The sequence below is a fragment of the Bos indicus genome, chromosome 20 (assembly GCF_029378745.1).
Source record: "Bos indicus isolate NIAB-ARS_2022 breed Sahiwal x Tharparkar chromosome 20, NIAB-ARS_B.indTharparkar_mat_pri_1.0, whole genome shotgun sequence".
Lineage (NCBI taxonomy): Eukaryota > Metazoa > Chordata > Mammalia > Artiodactyla > Bovidae > Bos > Bos indicus.
In genome coordinates this window covers 29385646-29403916 of record NC_091779.1, presented here as the reverse complement: position 1 = coordinate 29403916, position 18271 = coordinate 29385646, and the positions used below count along the sequence as shown (strand labels likewise).

The window sequence follows — 18271 nt, the reverse complement described above, 5'->3', positions numbered from 1 at the left end:
AGTCGTGTCCAACTCTGCGCAACCCCATAGATAGCAGCCCATCAGGCTCCCCTGTCCCTGGGACTCTCCAGGCAAGAATACTGGAGTGGGTTGCCATTTCCTTCTCCAATGCATGAAGGTGAAAAGTGAAAGTGAAGTCACTCAGTCATGTCTGACTCTTAGCGACCCCATGGACTGGAGCTTACTAGGCTCCTCCATCTATGAGATTTTCCAGGCAAGAGTAGTGGAGTGGGGTGCCATCGCCTTCTCTGATGCATCACTATAGTGGCTCTAATTTAAAATGCCAAGTTTCTAGGTACTATTCTAAGTAATTTTTTCAGAAAACTGTAGGTGTTCCTGTATTCTCGGGTCCATGTATATTAGTTGACTGTGAAACAAAGATAATTTTTTTAGATGACTTTCCAATCACTTCTTAGGGTGCTGACAATGCCATTGGGGCCAGTGCTATGGTCATATGGCCTAGCTCGAGGATGAAGAACACACAGATTTATGTGCTGTTCTGAATTTTCTCCACCTTGAGTGGCTCACTGCTTAGGTTCAGACAGGGAATCCAGCAACTTGTGTTTTATGAACCACTGACATTACTCTATGCACACCTGGCATACCAATGTAAGAAAAATTGTATTTATTTTCTATCTATCCCATGGATACTATTAATATTATAGAGTTTGGACAAAATATTCAGAAACCTTTAATAACTGTACTCTACTGGCATACTCTCCCACCCCTCAGGTTTACTCAGAAATAAATCACTAATGTATATAAACATTGAGAAAGTTAAAAAGAAAATAAAAACAACTGCATGCAAAATAAGACCTTCTGGGGGTTTTGTGTGTATATCAAAACAAACTCACAGAGGAATCTAAAGATACCAGCATCCTTTAGTTATATGTTAGAAACCACATTCTCCATAGTACAATCTAAAGTGATACTAAGAAAGGTAAGTGGCCACAGTATGTCATAATTCTGGGCATCACTTTTCTTCATTCCAGCATCTCTACTGTGTCTCAAAAATGCTCCCTTCAAGTTCTAATCATCTAATAATCTAACAATTTGACTTTATTTATTTATCCAACAAGCAGTTATTAAAGATGTACTATGGAGGGTCTGGAGCTATGGTGGAAATCAAGAAGTCCTTACTTTCTTGGGTCCTGAGTTCCTATAATAGATCAGACAATTAACAAATAAATAAAAAGAGACAACAAGACAACAAAGTGATGTGTACCAACAACAAAACTCATATGATGGAGAATGCAAGGAAATTAAATCCAGATGAACTTCTCAGGGGAGGCCCTGTTAAGGAGGTAACATTTGTATGGAGACCTCAATTTGTTGAGGTCTTGTTGAAGGCATTTGTTGAGGTATTTGTTGAAGGCATTTCAGCAATTTGTCTCCAATGTATGAAAAAGATATATCACCTAGTTTCTGTACAAGAATTCTTTCCATAAAGTTTTGCTCTCAAAATATCTACTGGCTAAATTATTTTGCATATGCATGATATGAGTTTCTGGTAAGAGCTTTCAAAGGTCACACAAATGAAATTCTTCCTGCCATTCTACATCTTAGAGATTCTTCATATTTAAAAATATTCAAACACATTGAAGAGAAAGGATGGAGAATAAAATAGATACAACACAGATTTAATTGATTATGAGTAAGGAATAATTTCACATTCATAAGAACCACATTTTATTTTCTTTCTCTATTTTCAAACAATGGGGTTTTTTTAGTAAGCTTTTTAGAATCTAACCTTTCACTTTTGTACATTTGTGAGTACCCAGACTTGTGTTAGCAGAAATTGTTGCTCTAAAGTATAAATCAGCATCTCATATTATGCAAAATACTTTCATAAAAAAGAGGTTTCTGGACAACGAAGCATTTTAAGTTAAAAGTCTTATTAAAATGTAAGATAGTTGTCCGCTCAAACTTGAATATATGATTAACAATTACATGTGGCATGTGTTCGTGCATACAATGCACATCTTATATTTTTACCTTTTATTAAAATATACATATCAAATAATCTAGTTTTCCCAAGTATCCTGGTTTATTCATTTATATTTATAGTATCAATCATTCAATGTCTTCTATATGCCAGGCACTTTCTGGACACAAGAGGCACAATAGGGACCAAAATACATCTTTGCATAAATTAACACCTCATCTTCTAAATTGGAATACAGCTTTTGAAAGACAGAATGATGTATTTTACTACTTTTAAAACGTTTCTTGTGATCTACCACTATGACCTAAATATAGCAGGCACATAATACTCCAAGTTAACAGAGAACAAGATATATTTCCCATTGTTCTTACTAAACTTTTCTTTGTAAAACATATCTGGGTTTTTTATATCCAGGTTTCTAAATGGATAATGAATAATGACTTCTGTTACCTGCTGGCCAATGTCTTTGCTTACTTTCCTATGCTACGCTTCCTGTTTCTATAGTTTTAGTTCACATTAAAGTTTGGCTTTTGTGTGACTCTGATGCCAGAAGAGCAAACGCTGAAGAACAAAGGAACAAACATTGTTTTCACCTTTTTAGGATGTTAAATATTTCAGTATTTCATGTTTCTGCTTCTAAGATCTCTAATTTGATTAAGTAGCCATAATTTTTTACCCTGCTTTTCACTCATTATTCAGTAAAAGACCATTTTTCTAATAAATATTTAATGAGCTCCTATCAAATACTAGTCACTAGAGATACAGAGATACTATGGCACAGTCTCTACCCTCAAGAAGCTCACAGTCTTGAAAGAGACGAAGAGTAAACTGACAAATGAAAATACAAGGATGGAGAGTTTTCAGAGAAAATTTATGAAGAAACTCGTACCTGGTAAGATTGTTTGATGGAAAATTGAAGGAAAGTCGGGTAGAAAGGATTGAAGATAGAGAAGGTAGCATAAAGAAAGGCCAAGAGACAATCAGACAATTTTTCCTCCCAGGGAAATTACCAACAATTTTCTGTCAGTGAATCATGAATGCAAAGATGGAGGCAGACCACAGAGCTTCTCCAGTGCAATTCAAGCAGCTTGGGCTTTTTCTTAGAGGGGATAGGAGGCCATAGTTAGGCTCCAAGAAAGTAACACTGAACTTGTGTTGTATATCATTCAATATGATAGCCAAGGGATGGGATGCATTTGAGCTAATTGAGACCAAAGGCAGGGAGAAAAGTGGTGGGTGCATGTCAGAAAGTGAAGGAAAAGATGCTGAAGCTTTGAACTATGCTGCTGCTGCTGCTGCTAAGTCGCTTCAGTTGTGTCCGACTCTGTGGGACCCCATAGACAGCAGCCCATCAGGCTCCTCTGTCCCTGGGATTCTCCAGGCAAGAACATGGCATTTGAAAATATAAGGAAAAAATTATTATAAGTGAATGACAGATAGTTGTAGGAACTGAGGGAATTGGGGGCATGTGTATGGATGTGAGAGTTGGACTATAAAGAAAGCTGAGCACTGAAGAATTGATGCTTTTGAGCTGTGGTGTTGGAAAAGACTCTTGAGAGTCCCTTGGACTGCAAGGAGATCCAACCAGTCCATTCTGAAGGAGATCAGTCCTGGGTGTACTTTGGAAGGAATGATGCTAAAGCTGAAACTCCAGTACTTTGGCCACCTCATGCAAAGAGTTGACTCATTGGAAAAGACTCTGATGCTGGGAAAGATTGAAGGTGGGAGGAGAAGGGGACAACAGAGGATGAGATGGCTGGATGTCATCACCGATGTGATGGACACGAGTTTGAGTAGGCTCTGGGAGCTGGTGAAGGACAGGGAAGCCTGGCATGCTGCAGTCCATGGGTTGCAAAGAATCAGACACAACTGAGCAACTGAACTGAAGGGGATAAAAATGAAAAGTGGAATTTTTCCACTTAAGATCAGAGTCAAAGTGTAGCAGTAACTAATAACAAACACATGATTAAGAAAATTTTCTTGTTATCCTTTATATTACATTAAGCATTTTTAGCATGGAGAAATGTTTCTCATTTAATCATTCAGCTTTTTAGGGTTCATTTTTATTCTCACTTTCTGTTGGCTTTCTATAGTCCCTCAATGACATTTTCTGTTGGAATCCTTACTTTTCTGCTTCTTTCAAATAAAACCTTAGATTTATTGTATCCATCTGCCTATTGATTCCATTTTAATCCTTAATGCTGTCTATTCAGTTATCTTTGTCTCTACACTATGGCCCATCTTACCCCACCTTTGAATCCTGTCTGGCCCTTGAGAACCTAACCTGGTTTCAGTATCGTGAGCTTCGGCCTCTTAGTGAAGAGGATTTGTATTTAAAACAAAATCTATAATCCAACAGAGATAAAGCAAAACATATTAATAAATTTAAAAAATGATATATAGCTTTTTTTTAAAATACAAAGGTTTAATTCTATTTCTCAAAGCAAAAAGATTTGGACGTTATTGATTGAGGACTTTGTAGAGAAAATAATTTAATCAATAGCAGATATTCAGCTCCTTCTATTTCCAAAACTCTTAACTGATAGCTTAAGGCTTAAAAAATACAAATAACTTTTATGGATGTAGATACTTAGGGATGGTTATAAATGGTAAAGATGTTAGGTGAGATGGACATATTTATTGAGTATTTATATTTGCTATATATAGTTGGAATTTCAATAAAAATTTAAAATATAGAGGAAGTGACCTTTGCTCTTAAGGAACTTTCAAGACAAAAGTGGAGGAAACTAATGTGGAAAAATTGTGATAATAGACAAAATGGAAAGTAGTACTCAAACATGGACTCGGTGCCCTGGGGGTCAGGGAAAAAAGAGACCAGATCTAATCTGGACAATCAAAGGAAGTAAAATTAAAGAAATATTATTTGAACTACATTTGCCAACAGATGAGAAACATATCTGGAAAACATATGATGCAAGTTGAGAAATCAGAATTGCTTTTTGCAAAACAGTAAGTTGCACAATTTGGCTATAGGCCACTTTGGAAAATATAGAGCAATAGGGAAAAATAAAGCTGGAAATTTAGCAAGGATCAGAGCATAGAAGGGCTCAAATATGAGTCCAAAGAGGCTCTATTTGATGAACTTGTAAAGACAATGTTTCTGAGCAGATACATGACTATCTCATACATGTAAATGATTAATTTGGCATGGCTGCTTTAAGTGTTAATTAGAGAAAACAGACCAAAGGTTGCAAGATAAACTAAAGGGATAGTGCAAATAATCCATGTGAGAGCAATAAGGTTAGGGTCATGAACTTGGTAAAAGAGATAAGGACATAGCTGTAAGATACATTGTTACAGTGAATTGATAGCATGTGGTGATTGACTGGATGTGCAGAGCAGAGAAAGATTAAAAAAGACTAAAGTTTTACATTCTATATGACTCAAAAGAATAAAATATTTACAGAGAGAGAGACTTCAAAGGATAAATGGCTTAGTGATGGAAGATAATCACTTTAATACATAGTTTACTATATATGTATGGCAAATGGAAATCATGTAGCAATGGCAAAGGGAAATCATATAGGTTTTAAGACAACAGAGATTATGTCAAGAATTTGGAGGTCAAATTTCCAGAACTAAAGAGCTAGATGAAATAAATAAGAAAATAAATCCAGAAATGGAAAGTGAAAAGCCAAAGACAGTAATGGTTTAGTGTTAAAGGAGCTCCCTCAAAAGATTCAGGCTATAGGTGTTATTAAGTGTTGAAAAGAACTGCCGATGGATCCAAGACAAATGATGTCATCACTAAATGTTCACTGATATTTTTTGTGATTTGTCATCACTAAATATTCAAGGAAACGATTTTGGTAAAGAAGTGGAGATTGAACCACAGTAGGAGATAATTAGAGAGTAACCTTTCCAGATTAGTAGTAAAAGAAAAGAGAAAGAGAAAACCAGTGTAAGAAACACAATCAAGAGAATGCTCTTTTGATCTAGGGGTGACCTGAACATTCCAGTGGGCAGAGGGAAGACATCTAGGGAGGGAAGGAAGGGCCACTCGAGGAAAGAGGTGGCTATAGATGTTGCAAAGTGTTTTAATGAAGTAATAGGAAATGAATGACTCACAAGGGTCAAGTCAGTCTGTGATCAGGGCCCAGGAGATGAACAGGAAAAACAAAAATAGGAAAAAAGTGAAAATCACAAAGAAGTTAATGAAACAATTTGGTGAGCATGAGATGAGAAAGTGGAAGACAGGAAGGCTATGGACAATGAGTACCAAAGAAAGGACTTGTAACCAGGGATACAGAAAATAAATTGGTATCTTGAGAATCATAATTAGAAGAACAATTCTCCAGTCATTTTTTAAAAACACAGAGCCTGTAAACGTGAGAACATAAGGGTGAATAAAGGGAAAAACTGTTTTAACATTGTTTTAATTTTTTTTGAGTAATGTCAAAACATGGAATTGAGGATTTCCCAGGAAAAGAGAAAGTAAACAATGATCACACTCGTGGAGACTGAGGACAATAAATCTTACCTCTCTCAGAGGATCATTGAGTTCATTGAGAATATTTTCCTCATCAAAGATTTTGCCTTGGTATCTGTGTTCATAATAATCATGTATCTTCTGACGCATATCAGCTGGTAACTTATGGAATGACATGTATTGTTCCACTTGCTTATACTGTAAGAAAAGGAAAAAACAGAAATTAGAAAACGTTGTTAGGCTGTATGAGAAACCATGATGTGATTTTGTTATGCTATATTCAACAACTTTTGAGTAACAGTAACAAAATGAAGAAATTCTTTAAGGTGAATGAATTACTGTACTAGGTTGTAAAGTACCTACTCTATGTCACATACTATGGATGGTATTTGTTTAGGTAAACATTTCCTGTAAAGACCTGAAGAGTTATGGAGAGGAAGCATGGAAGGAGTTCAGAGTGAACTGGGTGTAGCCCCCAAAATCCAGTGATGAGCCAAGAAAAAAAAAATGTAACGCCATTAAAAGGAAAAAGCAGTTCTAAAAGAAGTATGCAGTTGCTGTTTAGCATTTGGAAAAAGAATCTCATAACTCTGGATAGTACAAAGGTTTTATCTTAGATCTTATAGCCAAAGATAAGATCTAATTAAAATTTTAATCTGGAGGCACAAAGTTTGGCAACTGTTTGTAAGTCATATATCCTCAAGCAACACTCATGCCCTATAAATTAAGAGACTACGTTTGACTTGAATTTAGGATGTGGAAAAATATCAGAATGAGACTAGATCCACATAGTTTTATAGCTGAAACTTAATTTAGACACTTAATTTTATTTAAATAAGTACTTCTTAAACCTGATTGTTCATAAAACTTGCGATGAGGTGGTCTTTGGGGAATGATTTGCATTTCTAACTCCAGATATTGATTCTGTTGAGGTACCCGCCTTTGTAAATTTATATACATATTCATATACATAAACACACACTTTAAAAAAAAGTCCCTACAAATCAAACAGGAACCCAGAAGCACATATATTACTTGGTAGCTTATTAGAGGAGAATTTCAGGCTTTAAAAAACCAGAATCTGCATCTTAAGAAAGATGCCCTGGATGACTCACACACATTTAAATTTGAGAAATATTCCCTTGATATTTCAAATGCAGGCAGTCATAAGACTATACTTTGAAAAAAACTGGTTAGAACCCCCTAAATTAGTTCCACCATGCAGATGATAAAGCTGAATAAAAATGAAAAGGTAGGTAATAAAACTGGATGAAGATAATGGAAAAAATCTTTCCTTAAACACGACACATTTGGTGTATTATCTATGAATATTTTTGTTTCAAATCTTTTCCTGATAACAGAATTCAAGCCAGAAGATCTAGATGACTGGACTCCTTGCCACAATAACTGGTAATTAATAAATATACCTAATGGGAAACAGCAACCCATTGTATTATACTTCTTCAAATATTTTAAAGTACATTATTTACTCATAAAATTCATATTTTGGGGACATTCTCTTTTAGAGATTAGTATTCTCAAAGGAAATACAGCTTTGTCATGAGATCCCTTTGCTTGGTCACCAGACTGTTCCTTAAAGTAAAGCCTGCTGGCCTAACTACTGTGGGTGTTACCTACAGTAACCCTAGTAGGTAACACACATATATACACACACATTTACATATTAAAGTAAAGCCTGCAGGCTTACTACTATTGTAGGCACGCACACACACATATATTGATGACTTTGAGCTGTTGTGCTTGATAATACTCTTGAGAGTCCCTTGGACAGCAGGGAGATCAAACCAGTAAATCCTACAGCAAATCAACTCTGAACATTCATTGGAAAGACTGATGCTAAAGCTGAAGCTCCAACATTTTGGCCACCTGATGTGAAGAGCCGACTCTTGGAAAAGAACCTGATGCTGGGAAAGATTGAGGGCAGAAAAGTAGGGGGTGACAGGATGAGATGGTTGGATGGCATCACTGACTCAATGGACATGAGCTTCAGCAAACTCCAGGAAACGATGAAGGACATAGTGAAGCCGGGTGTGCTGCAGTCCATGGGGTCGCAAACCAGTCAAGACACTACTTAGCAACTGAACAACAACAAATATATATGCATATGCGTGTGTGCATGTTCAGTCGCTTAAGTCATGTCTGACTCTTCACAACCCTATGAACTGAAGCCAGGCTCCTCTATTGGTGGGATTCTCCATGCAAGAATGCTGGAGTGGGTTGCCATGTTCTCCTCCGGAGATCTTCCCGACCCAGGGATGGAACTTGGGTCTTTGGGGTTGCAGGAAGATTCTTTACTTGCTGAGCCATCTGGAAAGCCAATATGGGCTTCAGATATATATATATACACACACACTTATATGAAGCAAATTGATTATGATTTCAGGCTCTGAATTTAGGCACCAGTGCTGTCACTGGCATCGTGTGTAAATGGCTTCTTGTATGTACTTGAGAAGACTGGGTTAATTTTTCCTGAAGAAGTCAGAGTCTGTGTGCCCACTTAATCTTAGTAGCCTGCACCTAGCTAGAGACCTGGGATTCAGCCTGCTTGGCCCCTTGTGCAGCTGGTTCTAAGGAAAGAAGTGTCAGCTTTTCTCTATCCTACAAGATTGCTGTGTAGGATAAAGTTCATTTGCAGCTGGACTGGAAAAGCTCTATCCTTATTTTTAGCAACATTTGTGTATCTGATTTCTACTTATAGCCAAGAAGAAGGCAGTGGGATATTTGATGAACTGTTTAGGATCTGAAATACCACTGGAGATCCACAAAGCTAACTTCTGCATGAGTGATTAGCAACTAGCCTACTTGATTCGACTAATTTGAGTGGACTATTTAAAGACCTACTGAGAGCTTTGTTGGTGAGTGCTCTCCAAACTGACTCTTTTGTGACTTCAAGGACTATAGCCAACCAGGCTCCTATGTCCATAGGATTTCTCAGGCCAGAATACTAGAATGGGTTGCCGTTTCCTTCTCCAGAGGATCTTTCGAACCTAGGGATCAAACGCGAGTCTCCTGCATTGGCAAACAGGTTCTTTACCACTGAGTCACCAGGGAAAACTGAAGACTGGTCAGTTCTGTCAAATATCCAAACTTGGGAAAACAATAAAAGAGCTTTAGACAACAGAGCTGCCACAGTTTGGACACTTACAACATTGATGAAAGTCCTTTTGATTCTGGGAAAATGAAGAATTCTAACCTGCAGAATTCTTTCTGTAGGACCAGTATGTGTCAGGTAACCTCTACTCACTTTTCTCAGCTGATTGCTTGCCAATACAGTGCTTGGGGTGATGACAATCTTGAATGTTAACTGGCATACTGAGCTCTAGATTTCTCCCCTCTCTACATGCATCTCTGGGGTATGGGAGGCAGCATTAAAATTTAGCAGCATTTTAATCATTTTGGGAAATTTGTGCCTGGATGCAAAAGTCTACTTATCTAGAGAAAAAAATAATAATCTGCTGTATGAATAATCTCTGAAGTTAAAAAACTAATACTTGATTAGCTAAATAAAAATATGACCCATAAAATTACTTAATTTTCACAGAAAGTCAAGATGGGTTGAGTCTACTTATTTTTCCTTCTTTCCAATCCCTTTAGACTTCAGTTTAATGATCTACAGTAAGAGGGTGTTATACCAATGGATCTTCCTTGTTTCTTCAGACAGAAGTTCTATGAATATTTTTTTGTCATTTACTGAGTTCAGTTCATTACTGAGTTCAGTTGACTTTGAGCATATATTACATATTTTAAACATTCACTCATAGAAATGATTTATCTAACAAGTATTAATTGATTGCTGTGTGCCAGTGGTTCTCAAGGTGTGGTTGCCAAAACATCAGTATAACCTGGGAACTTAGAAACGCACATTCATAGTCTCTACCCCAGGCCCACTGAATAAGAAACTCTGAATTAGAAAGTCTGGCAGTTGTGTTTTAACAGGTCCTCCATACACTAAAATATCAGAACCACTTCTATATGCCAAGTACTGTGTTATCTTAGGACGTAAGGAAGTACATTTGAGGGAGTGTACGGGAAAGAAAAAGAAATCCAGTTTCTGACAAGCTAAGTTTAAGATGCTCATGGCACATTCTAATGCTTATATGTAGGTCAGGCACTCAGAAGATAAAACACGCAGAGTCAGTGACTAAGGGATCAGCAAGGATGCGTCAAATGAAGACATAAAAAGACAAAAAGTGGGACCGATATTTTAAAAGCAGTTGAGTCATGGACCTTGAGCAAGTTAAGGGAACTCATATTAGCCAGCAAGATGTAAGAGCAGACAGAAAAGCTTGGTTAACAAAATCCAAAGAAGGATAAAGTTTCAAAGGATAAGGGGCCACTCAAAACGAGTATATTTGGAGAGAAGAGATACTGAACCATACTCTGAGAACTTGGGAATTATGTTGGAACACAACACTTACTGAAAAGCTATTTCTTATGAATAAAAATATCACTTTCATGTGAAGTGAAGAAATAAAAATAATAAACAAATTTTTGAAGAGGATATCTAATGGTAGGGGGACAGGAAATAAACTAGGTGTTAAAATTATGCATAAGCTGGCAAAGTATTAATAAAAATGAAAAATAAAATAACAGTTTCTGTTAATTCTAGTGATGTGCATACATATATGTATATAAAAGATAACCTGCATAATAGATAACTGATCAATAAATTTTTGAAAAGCAAAGATTCAAATACAATTATTTCTGGAATATACAAAATCAAAAATTCATTGTCGGATTTACAAACTATAAAAGAGGTGCCCATTTAAAAGTGTAATGTACTTCTATATTTTAAATGTTCTGTGCAATTAAAGTTATAAGAAGCTGAAGTTGACTGGTTCTATAAAGACCTACAACACCTTCCAGAACTAACACCAGAAAAAGATGTCCTTATCATTATAGGAGATTGGAATGCAAAAGTAGGAAATCAAGAATACAAGAGATAACTGGTAAGTTTAGCCTTGAAGTACAAAATGAAGCAAGGTAAAGGCTAACAGAGCTTTGTCAAGAAAACATACTGGTGATAGCAAATATCTTTTTAAACAACAATCCAAGAAACAACTCTACACATGGATATCACTAGATGGTCAATACCAAAATCAGATTGATTATGTTCTCTGCAGCCAAAGATGGAGAAGCTCTGTACAGTCACCAAAAATAAGACCTGGTCCTGACTGGGGCTCCTTATTGAGCTCCTTATTGCAAAATTCAGGCTAAAATTGAAGAAAATAGGGAAAGCCACTAGGTCATTCAGGTATGACCTAAATAAAATCCCTTATGATAATACAGTAGAGGTGCAAATAGAGTCTAGTCAATAATTGGTAGACACAGTGCCTGAAGAACTATGGACGGAGGTTCTTAACATTGTATAGGAGGCAGTGGCCAAAACCATTCCAAACAAAAAGAAATGCAAGAAGGCAAAGTGGTTGCATAAGGAGACTTTACACATAGCTGAGCAAAGAAGAAAAGCAAAAGGCAAGGGAGAAAGGAAAGATATACCCAACTGAATGCAGAGTTCCCAAGAATAGCAAGGAGAAGTAAGATGGCCTTCTGAAACGAACAATGCAAAGAAATAGAGGAAAATAATAGAATGGGTAAGACTAGATATCTCTGCAATAAAATAGGAGATATAAAGGGAAAATTTCATGCAAGGATGAGCACAATAAAGGAGAGAAATGGTAAGGACCTAAGAGAAGCAGAAGAGATTAAGAAGAGGTGGCAAGAATATACAGAACTACACAACATAGACCTTCATGACCCAGATAACCATGATGGTATGGTCCCTAACCTAGAGCCAGATATCCTGGAGTGTGAAGTCAAGTGGGCCTTAGGAAGCATTATGATGAACAAAGTTAGTAGAGGTGACAGAATTCCAGTTGAGCTATTTCAAACCTTAAAAGATGCTGCTGCTTAAGTGCTGTATTCAATATACCAGCAAATTTGGAAAACTCAGCAGGGGCCACAGGACTGGAAAAGGACAGTTTTCATTCAAATCTCAAAGAAGGACAATGCCAAAGAATGTTCAAACTACCATATAATTACTCTCATTTCACATGCTAGTAAAGATATGCTCAAAATCCTCCAAGCTAGGATTCAGCAGTATGTGAACCAAGAACTTTGAGATGTACAAGCTGGGTTTAAAAAAGTCAGAGGAACAAGAGATCAAATTGCCAACATTCATTGGATCATGGAAAGCAAGGAAGTTCCAGACAAACATCTAATTCTTCTTTATTGACTATGCTAAACGCTTTGACTGTATGGATCACAACAAAATTGGAAAATTCTTAAAGAGATGGGAGTATCAGGCCACCTTACCTGTTTCTTGAGAAACCTGCATGAGAGTAAATAAACAGCAATTAGAACTGGACATGGAACAATGAACTGGTTCAAAATTGGGAAAGGAGTACAACAAGGCTATATATTGTCACCCTGCTTGTTTAACTTATAAGCAGAGTACATCATGAGAAATGCTGGGCTGGACAAAGTACAAGCTGGAATCAAGATTGCGGGGAGAAATATCAATAACCTCAGATATGCTGATGTACCACCCTAATGGCAGAGAGCAAAGAGGAACTAAAGAACCTCTTGATGAAGGTGAAACAGGAGAGTGAAAAAGTTGGCTTAAAACTCAACATTCAAAAAACTAAGATCATGTCACCCGGTCCCATCACTTCATGGCAAATAGATGAGGAAAAAGTGGAAACAGTGACAGACTTCATTATTTTGGGCTCCAAAATCACTGTGGATGGTGACTGCGGCCATGAAAAAGATGCTTTTTCACATCCATTAAAAGATGCTTTCTCCTTGGAAGAAAAGCTTTGACAAACCTAGACAGCATAGAGACATCACTAAACAAACTTAGAGAGACCACTTTGCTGACAAGGGTCCATATAGTCAAAGCTACGGTTTCCAGTAGTCATGGATGGGTGTGAGAGTTAGATCCTAAAGAAGGCTGAGCACCAAAGAATCGATGCTTTTGAATTGTGGTGCTGGAAAGGATTCTTGAGAGTCCCTTTGACTGCATGGAGATCAAAATCCTAAAGGAAATCAACCTTGAATATGCATTGAAAGGACTGTTGCTGAAGGTGAAGCTCCAATACTCTGGCCATCTGATGGGAAGAACCAATTCACTGAAATAGACCTTTATGGTGGGAAAGATTGAGAGCAGGAGGAGGTGGGAGTGACACAGCATGAGATGGACATGAATTTGAGCAAACTCTGACAGATAGTGGAAGACAGAGAAGCCCGGCATGCTAGAGTCCATGTTGTCACAAAGAGTTGGACAGGACTTAGTGAATGAAAAGCAGCAGCAACAATTATATAATACACATGTATATGACATATATAATGCATGTACATGATAGTATAGGGTTTCAGAAGAGGCAACCCCAATATGCACCACTTTTTCATGTTGACTATTTTTTGCTATAGGCAGTGGAGACCCTGTTGGCTCAAGAGAAACTATTTCCCTTTGCTTAATTACCTAGGATAATTTAAATTGGGGAATTTTCCCAGAGAAAGAGTTATTTCCAGAGAGTTTTATCTAAGTGGCCCCATCTGTATGAGTGGATAAACATCTAACTACCCACCAACCCTCTTCTTTTTTAATCATTCTGTGAGTTACTCTCCTGTCTTTGAGAGTCCCAGATCCTTCTCCCATTCCCAGGATAGCATATACACCTTAGTGTACCTCTTTGTCTCTGAACCTCCCCTGTATGTGGGGTCTCTGACCCTAGCAATTATGTGGGATTCATATACATACCAAAAATTAAATGTGGTTTTCACCTGTTCACTGGCTCAATTTAATTTCGTTCTTAGACCAAAAGGAAGAACCTAGAAGGATAGAAGAAATTTTCTTTCTCCCTGACAATAGTAGAAATGAGCTCAAATAGAGTGTTTATAACAATTACAAATATTCATTGCCCATTCCAGCAGTCTCACTTCTCCCATGCCATCATTTTTATTTATTTTTAATTAGAGGATAATTGCCTTACAATGTTGTGTTGGTTTCTGCCATACAACAACACAAATCAGCTCTAACTATATATATCTATAGATGATAGATAGATATAGATATATATGCATATATGGAGAGGGCATGGCAACCCACAGCAGGATTCTTGCCTGGAGAGTCCCAGGGATGGGGGAGCCTGTTGGGCTGCCATCTATGGGGTCGCACAGAGTTGGACACAACTGAAGCGACTTAGCAGCATATATATATATATATATATATATATATATATATATATATATATATATTTCCCCTCCTTCTTGAGCTTTGAGCCTCTCTCCAATCCATCCTGAATCCCACCCCTCTAGGTTGTCACAGAGTGCCAGGTTGGGCTCCCTGTGTCATATAGCAGCTTCCCACTAGCTATCTATTTGACATATGGTGGTGTATATATTGGAGAAGGCAATGGCACCCCACTCCAGTGTTCTTGCCTGGAAAACCCCGTGGACGGAGGAGCCTGGTAGGCTACAGTCCATGGGGTCGCGAAGAGTAGGACACAACTGAGCGACTTAGCAGCAGCAATGTATATATATCAATACTACTTTTTCAATTCATTCCACCCTGTCCTTACCACACTATGTCCACAAGTCCATTTTCTATGTCTGCATCTCTATTCCTGTCCTGCGACCAAAGGTGTTTAGTCCATATCTCTAAGCAATATGCTTCTGTCTCTATTTCTCATACGGATTAATTATAGGTATCATTTACTGACTTTTTGCCATAGGAAAGAGGTTTAACTACTTACAGTCCCCCATATCTTTTCAGTCCTTCTCTCATGCTAGAATTCTGTTACTAGTGCTAATTCTTCCCTATCCCTTTATAACTTGACATAATCTATTTATACCTTTATTTTTTTTTCAGAGAACCCTAGGCAAATTTACTAGATGAAAGTAACAAACTCCCTCCTTCATCCTACTGTCTAACTTTGGTTGTCTCTACTTTTAAGATGTAAAAGTGGATATACTTTTGTACTCATAATTGAACCTACCAAACCCATAAAGTGTCTGCATTATTCTGATCATGTGTCATGATGATAAGTGGAGCATCTGATGACATTTTCTTTTCTTTCATGGATTTTTAAATGACTTTTATTTCTTGCACAAATAGCTCTTATTTTAGTGTCATATTTTCCCAGCTTCCTTATCCTACCCAATATCTATTGAGTTTTCTTCAGAGATTTTCCTTTATGATTTCCCTACAACGTCCCTGGTTGGGTTCACTGTTCCTAGATCCTATGTTTTCCTTTTGGTTTATTTATTCAGGTTGCTGGAACCAATCCCAAAGTAAACAACTAAGAACTATTGAGTGGGAATATAGGTTTTTGGAATGACTTTTTTTGTCTGAAAATATTTCTGTTAGACTCAGACTACATGACAGAATTCTACGTTGAACTCCTCTAGTGGGATGTGGGGCTTTGGGATAATGAATTCACTTAGCTGGATATGGTCCATGTTTCCTATCACTTATTTCATATATTTTTTCTCTGTGTTTACTCCTACATTTCCCTATAATCCCTAATTTTTTTCTATATTTTTCTGCACTATTGAATATTTCCTGAAATTCCTAGAACTCATTTTAACTCCAAACATTTTTTCATTTCCTTTGAGCTTTTATTTTCTTAAGTTTATTGTGTTCAGATTAGAAATATATCAATATATGAAATTAAGAAGTAATTTAAAGGCATCCTTTTATTCCTGAAAAATCTGGGATGCCTCAATAGAGGGGAACTAAAAAGTATCCACTGAGTTAGGTTCAGTAAAGTTTTTGGTGACTTTGCAGTTGGTGGTTTCATTGGACTCTGTGTATACAATAGGAGAGGGAACAATTCAAAACAAGTTGCAAATGATTTGAGAGTGACTGGAAATAAGAAGTGAAGATGGAAATTGCAAATGTGATCATCTCTCTGACATCGTCTAGTTAAAAGCAGTGAACTAGAATGATGGCTCGGTAAAGGTAAGCAATTAAAAAAAAAAAACCTTTAAATTACATTTATATTGTTTTTCTGTTCATGAAATAATACCCTTCCCAGAAAACTGAATCATTCTTATTTTAATGTTCCCCAGTACTTTGTGGCTCAGCTGGTAAAGAATCCACCTGCAATGAGGGAGACCTGGGTTCGATTCCTGGGTTGAAAAGATCCCCTGGAGTAGGGAAAGGACAGTATAACTCCAGTATTCTGGCCTGGAGAATTCCATGGACTGTATAGTCCCTGGGGTCACAAAGAGTTGGACACAACTGAGTGACTTTCACGTTCACTCCTTCATCCTGGGCTTCCCTAGTGGCTCAATGGTGAAGGATATGTCTGCCAAAACAGGAGACTCCAGTTCAATCCTTAGGTGAGAAGATCCCTTGGAGAAGGAAATGGCAACCCACTCCAGTATTCCTGCCTGGAAAATCCCATGGACAGAGGAGCAGCGACTAAACAAAAATAACTCCTTCATCTTAATCCTTAAGACATTACCAAATTATATACCAAATTATGTAAATTTGACCTGCCAAAGTTTTAATAATTTGCCTTTCCCCTACATCACTATTATTATCATTCTAGTCAAAGTAACTTTATCCTTTAAACTAATTCCTAGCTTTCTAACCACATTCTTTGTATCTATTTGCACATGCCTTCTTACAATCCTAATTCATTTTTCATAATCCGGACAGAGAAATCTTTTTAAAATGTTAGGCTTATTGTGACTCTTTTCCTTAAAGCCTTTTAATGGCCTCTCAGGTCAAGTCCAACTCCCTTGGCCAATATGGGCCTCTCGTGCTCTGCCTCCTGCATTCTCTTACACTACGCCCTGGTAGAGTAAGTGTCTTTCATGTTTCATATGAAAGCTCTACCAGTTTTATGGCCAAGAATATACTTAGCTTAATTAATATTAGTATATACAAACACTACATTCCTCAAGCTATTTATATGGAATTTTATTAGATAACAAATTTAGTTTTGGTTTAATAAAATGATTTGAAAATATTCAGTGCTTCAAATAATAAACTGACTATGGATAATCATCAATAGATATCTGTGAATATATATATGTATATATAATATATAGGCATACATATATATCAGTGAGTTTCAAAAACATATGCCAACCAAAATAAGTTATTCTCTTTAGCATGCACAAACATTGCTATTAAGGGCTTCCCAGGTGGTGCTAGTGGTAAAGAATATGCCTGCCAAGGCAGGAGTAAGAGACGTAGGTTCAACCCCTACATTGGGAAAATCCCTTGGAGAAGGAAATGGCAACTCACTCTAGTATTTTTGCCTGGGAAATCCATGCACAGGGAGCCTGGAGGGATATAGTCCATAGGATCTCAAAGAGTTGGATATGATTGAAGCATCTTAGCACACTTGTTCTTTTTAGAATATATTTGATAATAGCTACTTTATGATACATTTCCAGAATATTCTATTTTACTCACATAATTCATAAGGTTCATTTAACTGTCTTACAAATAGGCAAAAAAGAAAAGTATTACATAGGTCATTATACCAAATATAGGCAAAATAAATAAAAGATTTTTAAAGTTTTATTTATCATTACATATACTTTGTATTATGCATTTTCAGGATACACCAAAAATAAATTTTTAATTCAAAAACAAACAAGAGGAAAGAAAAAAAGGTGCAACTCACTAAACTCCTTTAGTGTTGCCTCTGCTGCTGATAAGTTGCTTCAGTTGTGTCCGACTCTATGCAACCCCATAGATGGCAGCCCACCAGGCTCCCCTGTCCCTGGTATTCTCCAGGCAAGAACACTGGAGTGGGTTGCCATTTAAACTTAAAACATGAGGGTTTTTTACAGCCCTCACTTCCTGACATAGTACAGGTTTGCTACAGAGA

At 37.0% G+C, this 18271-nt stretch overlaps 1 protein-coding gene across 1 annotated transcript in view; it reads right to left on the bottom strand.

Annotated features, from left to right (window-relative positions):
• The window catches only part of HCN1 (hyperpolarization activated cyclic nucleotide gated potassium channel 1), a 453436-nt gene that overhangs the window by 71414 nt on the left and 363751 nt on the right, over positions 1 to 18271 (bottom strand). The window contains exon 5 of the mRNA XM_070774701.1: positions 6447 to 6593. Coding sequence (XP_070630802.1) covers positions 6447 to 6593 — 147 coding nt within the window. The remainder of the gene's footprint in view (positions 1 to 6446; positions 6594 to 18271) is intronic.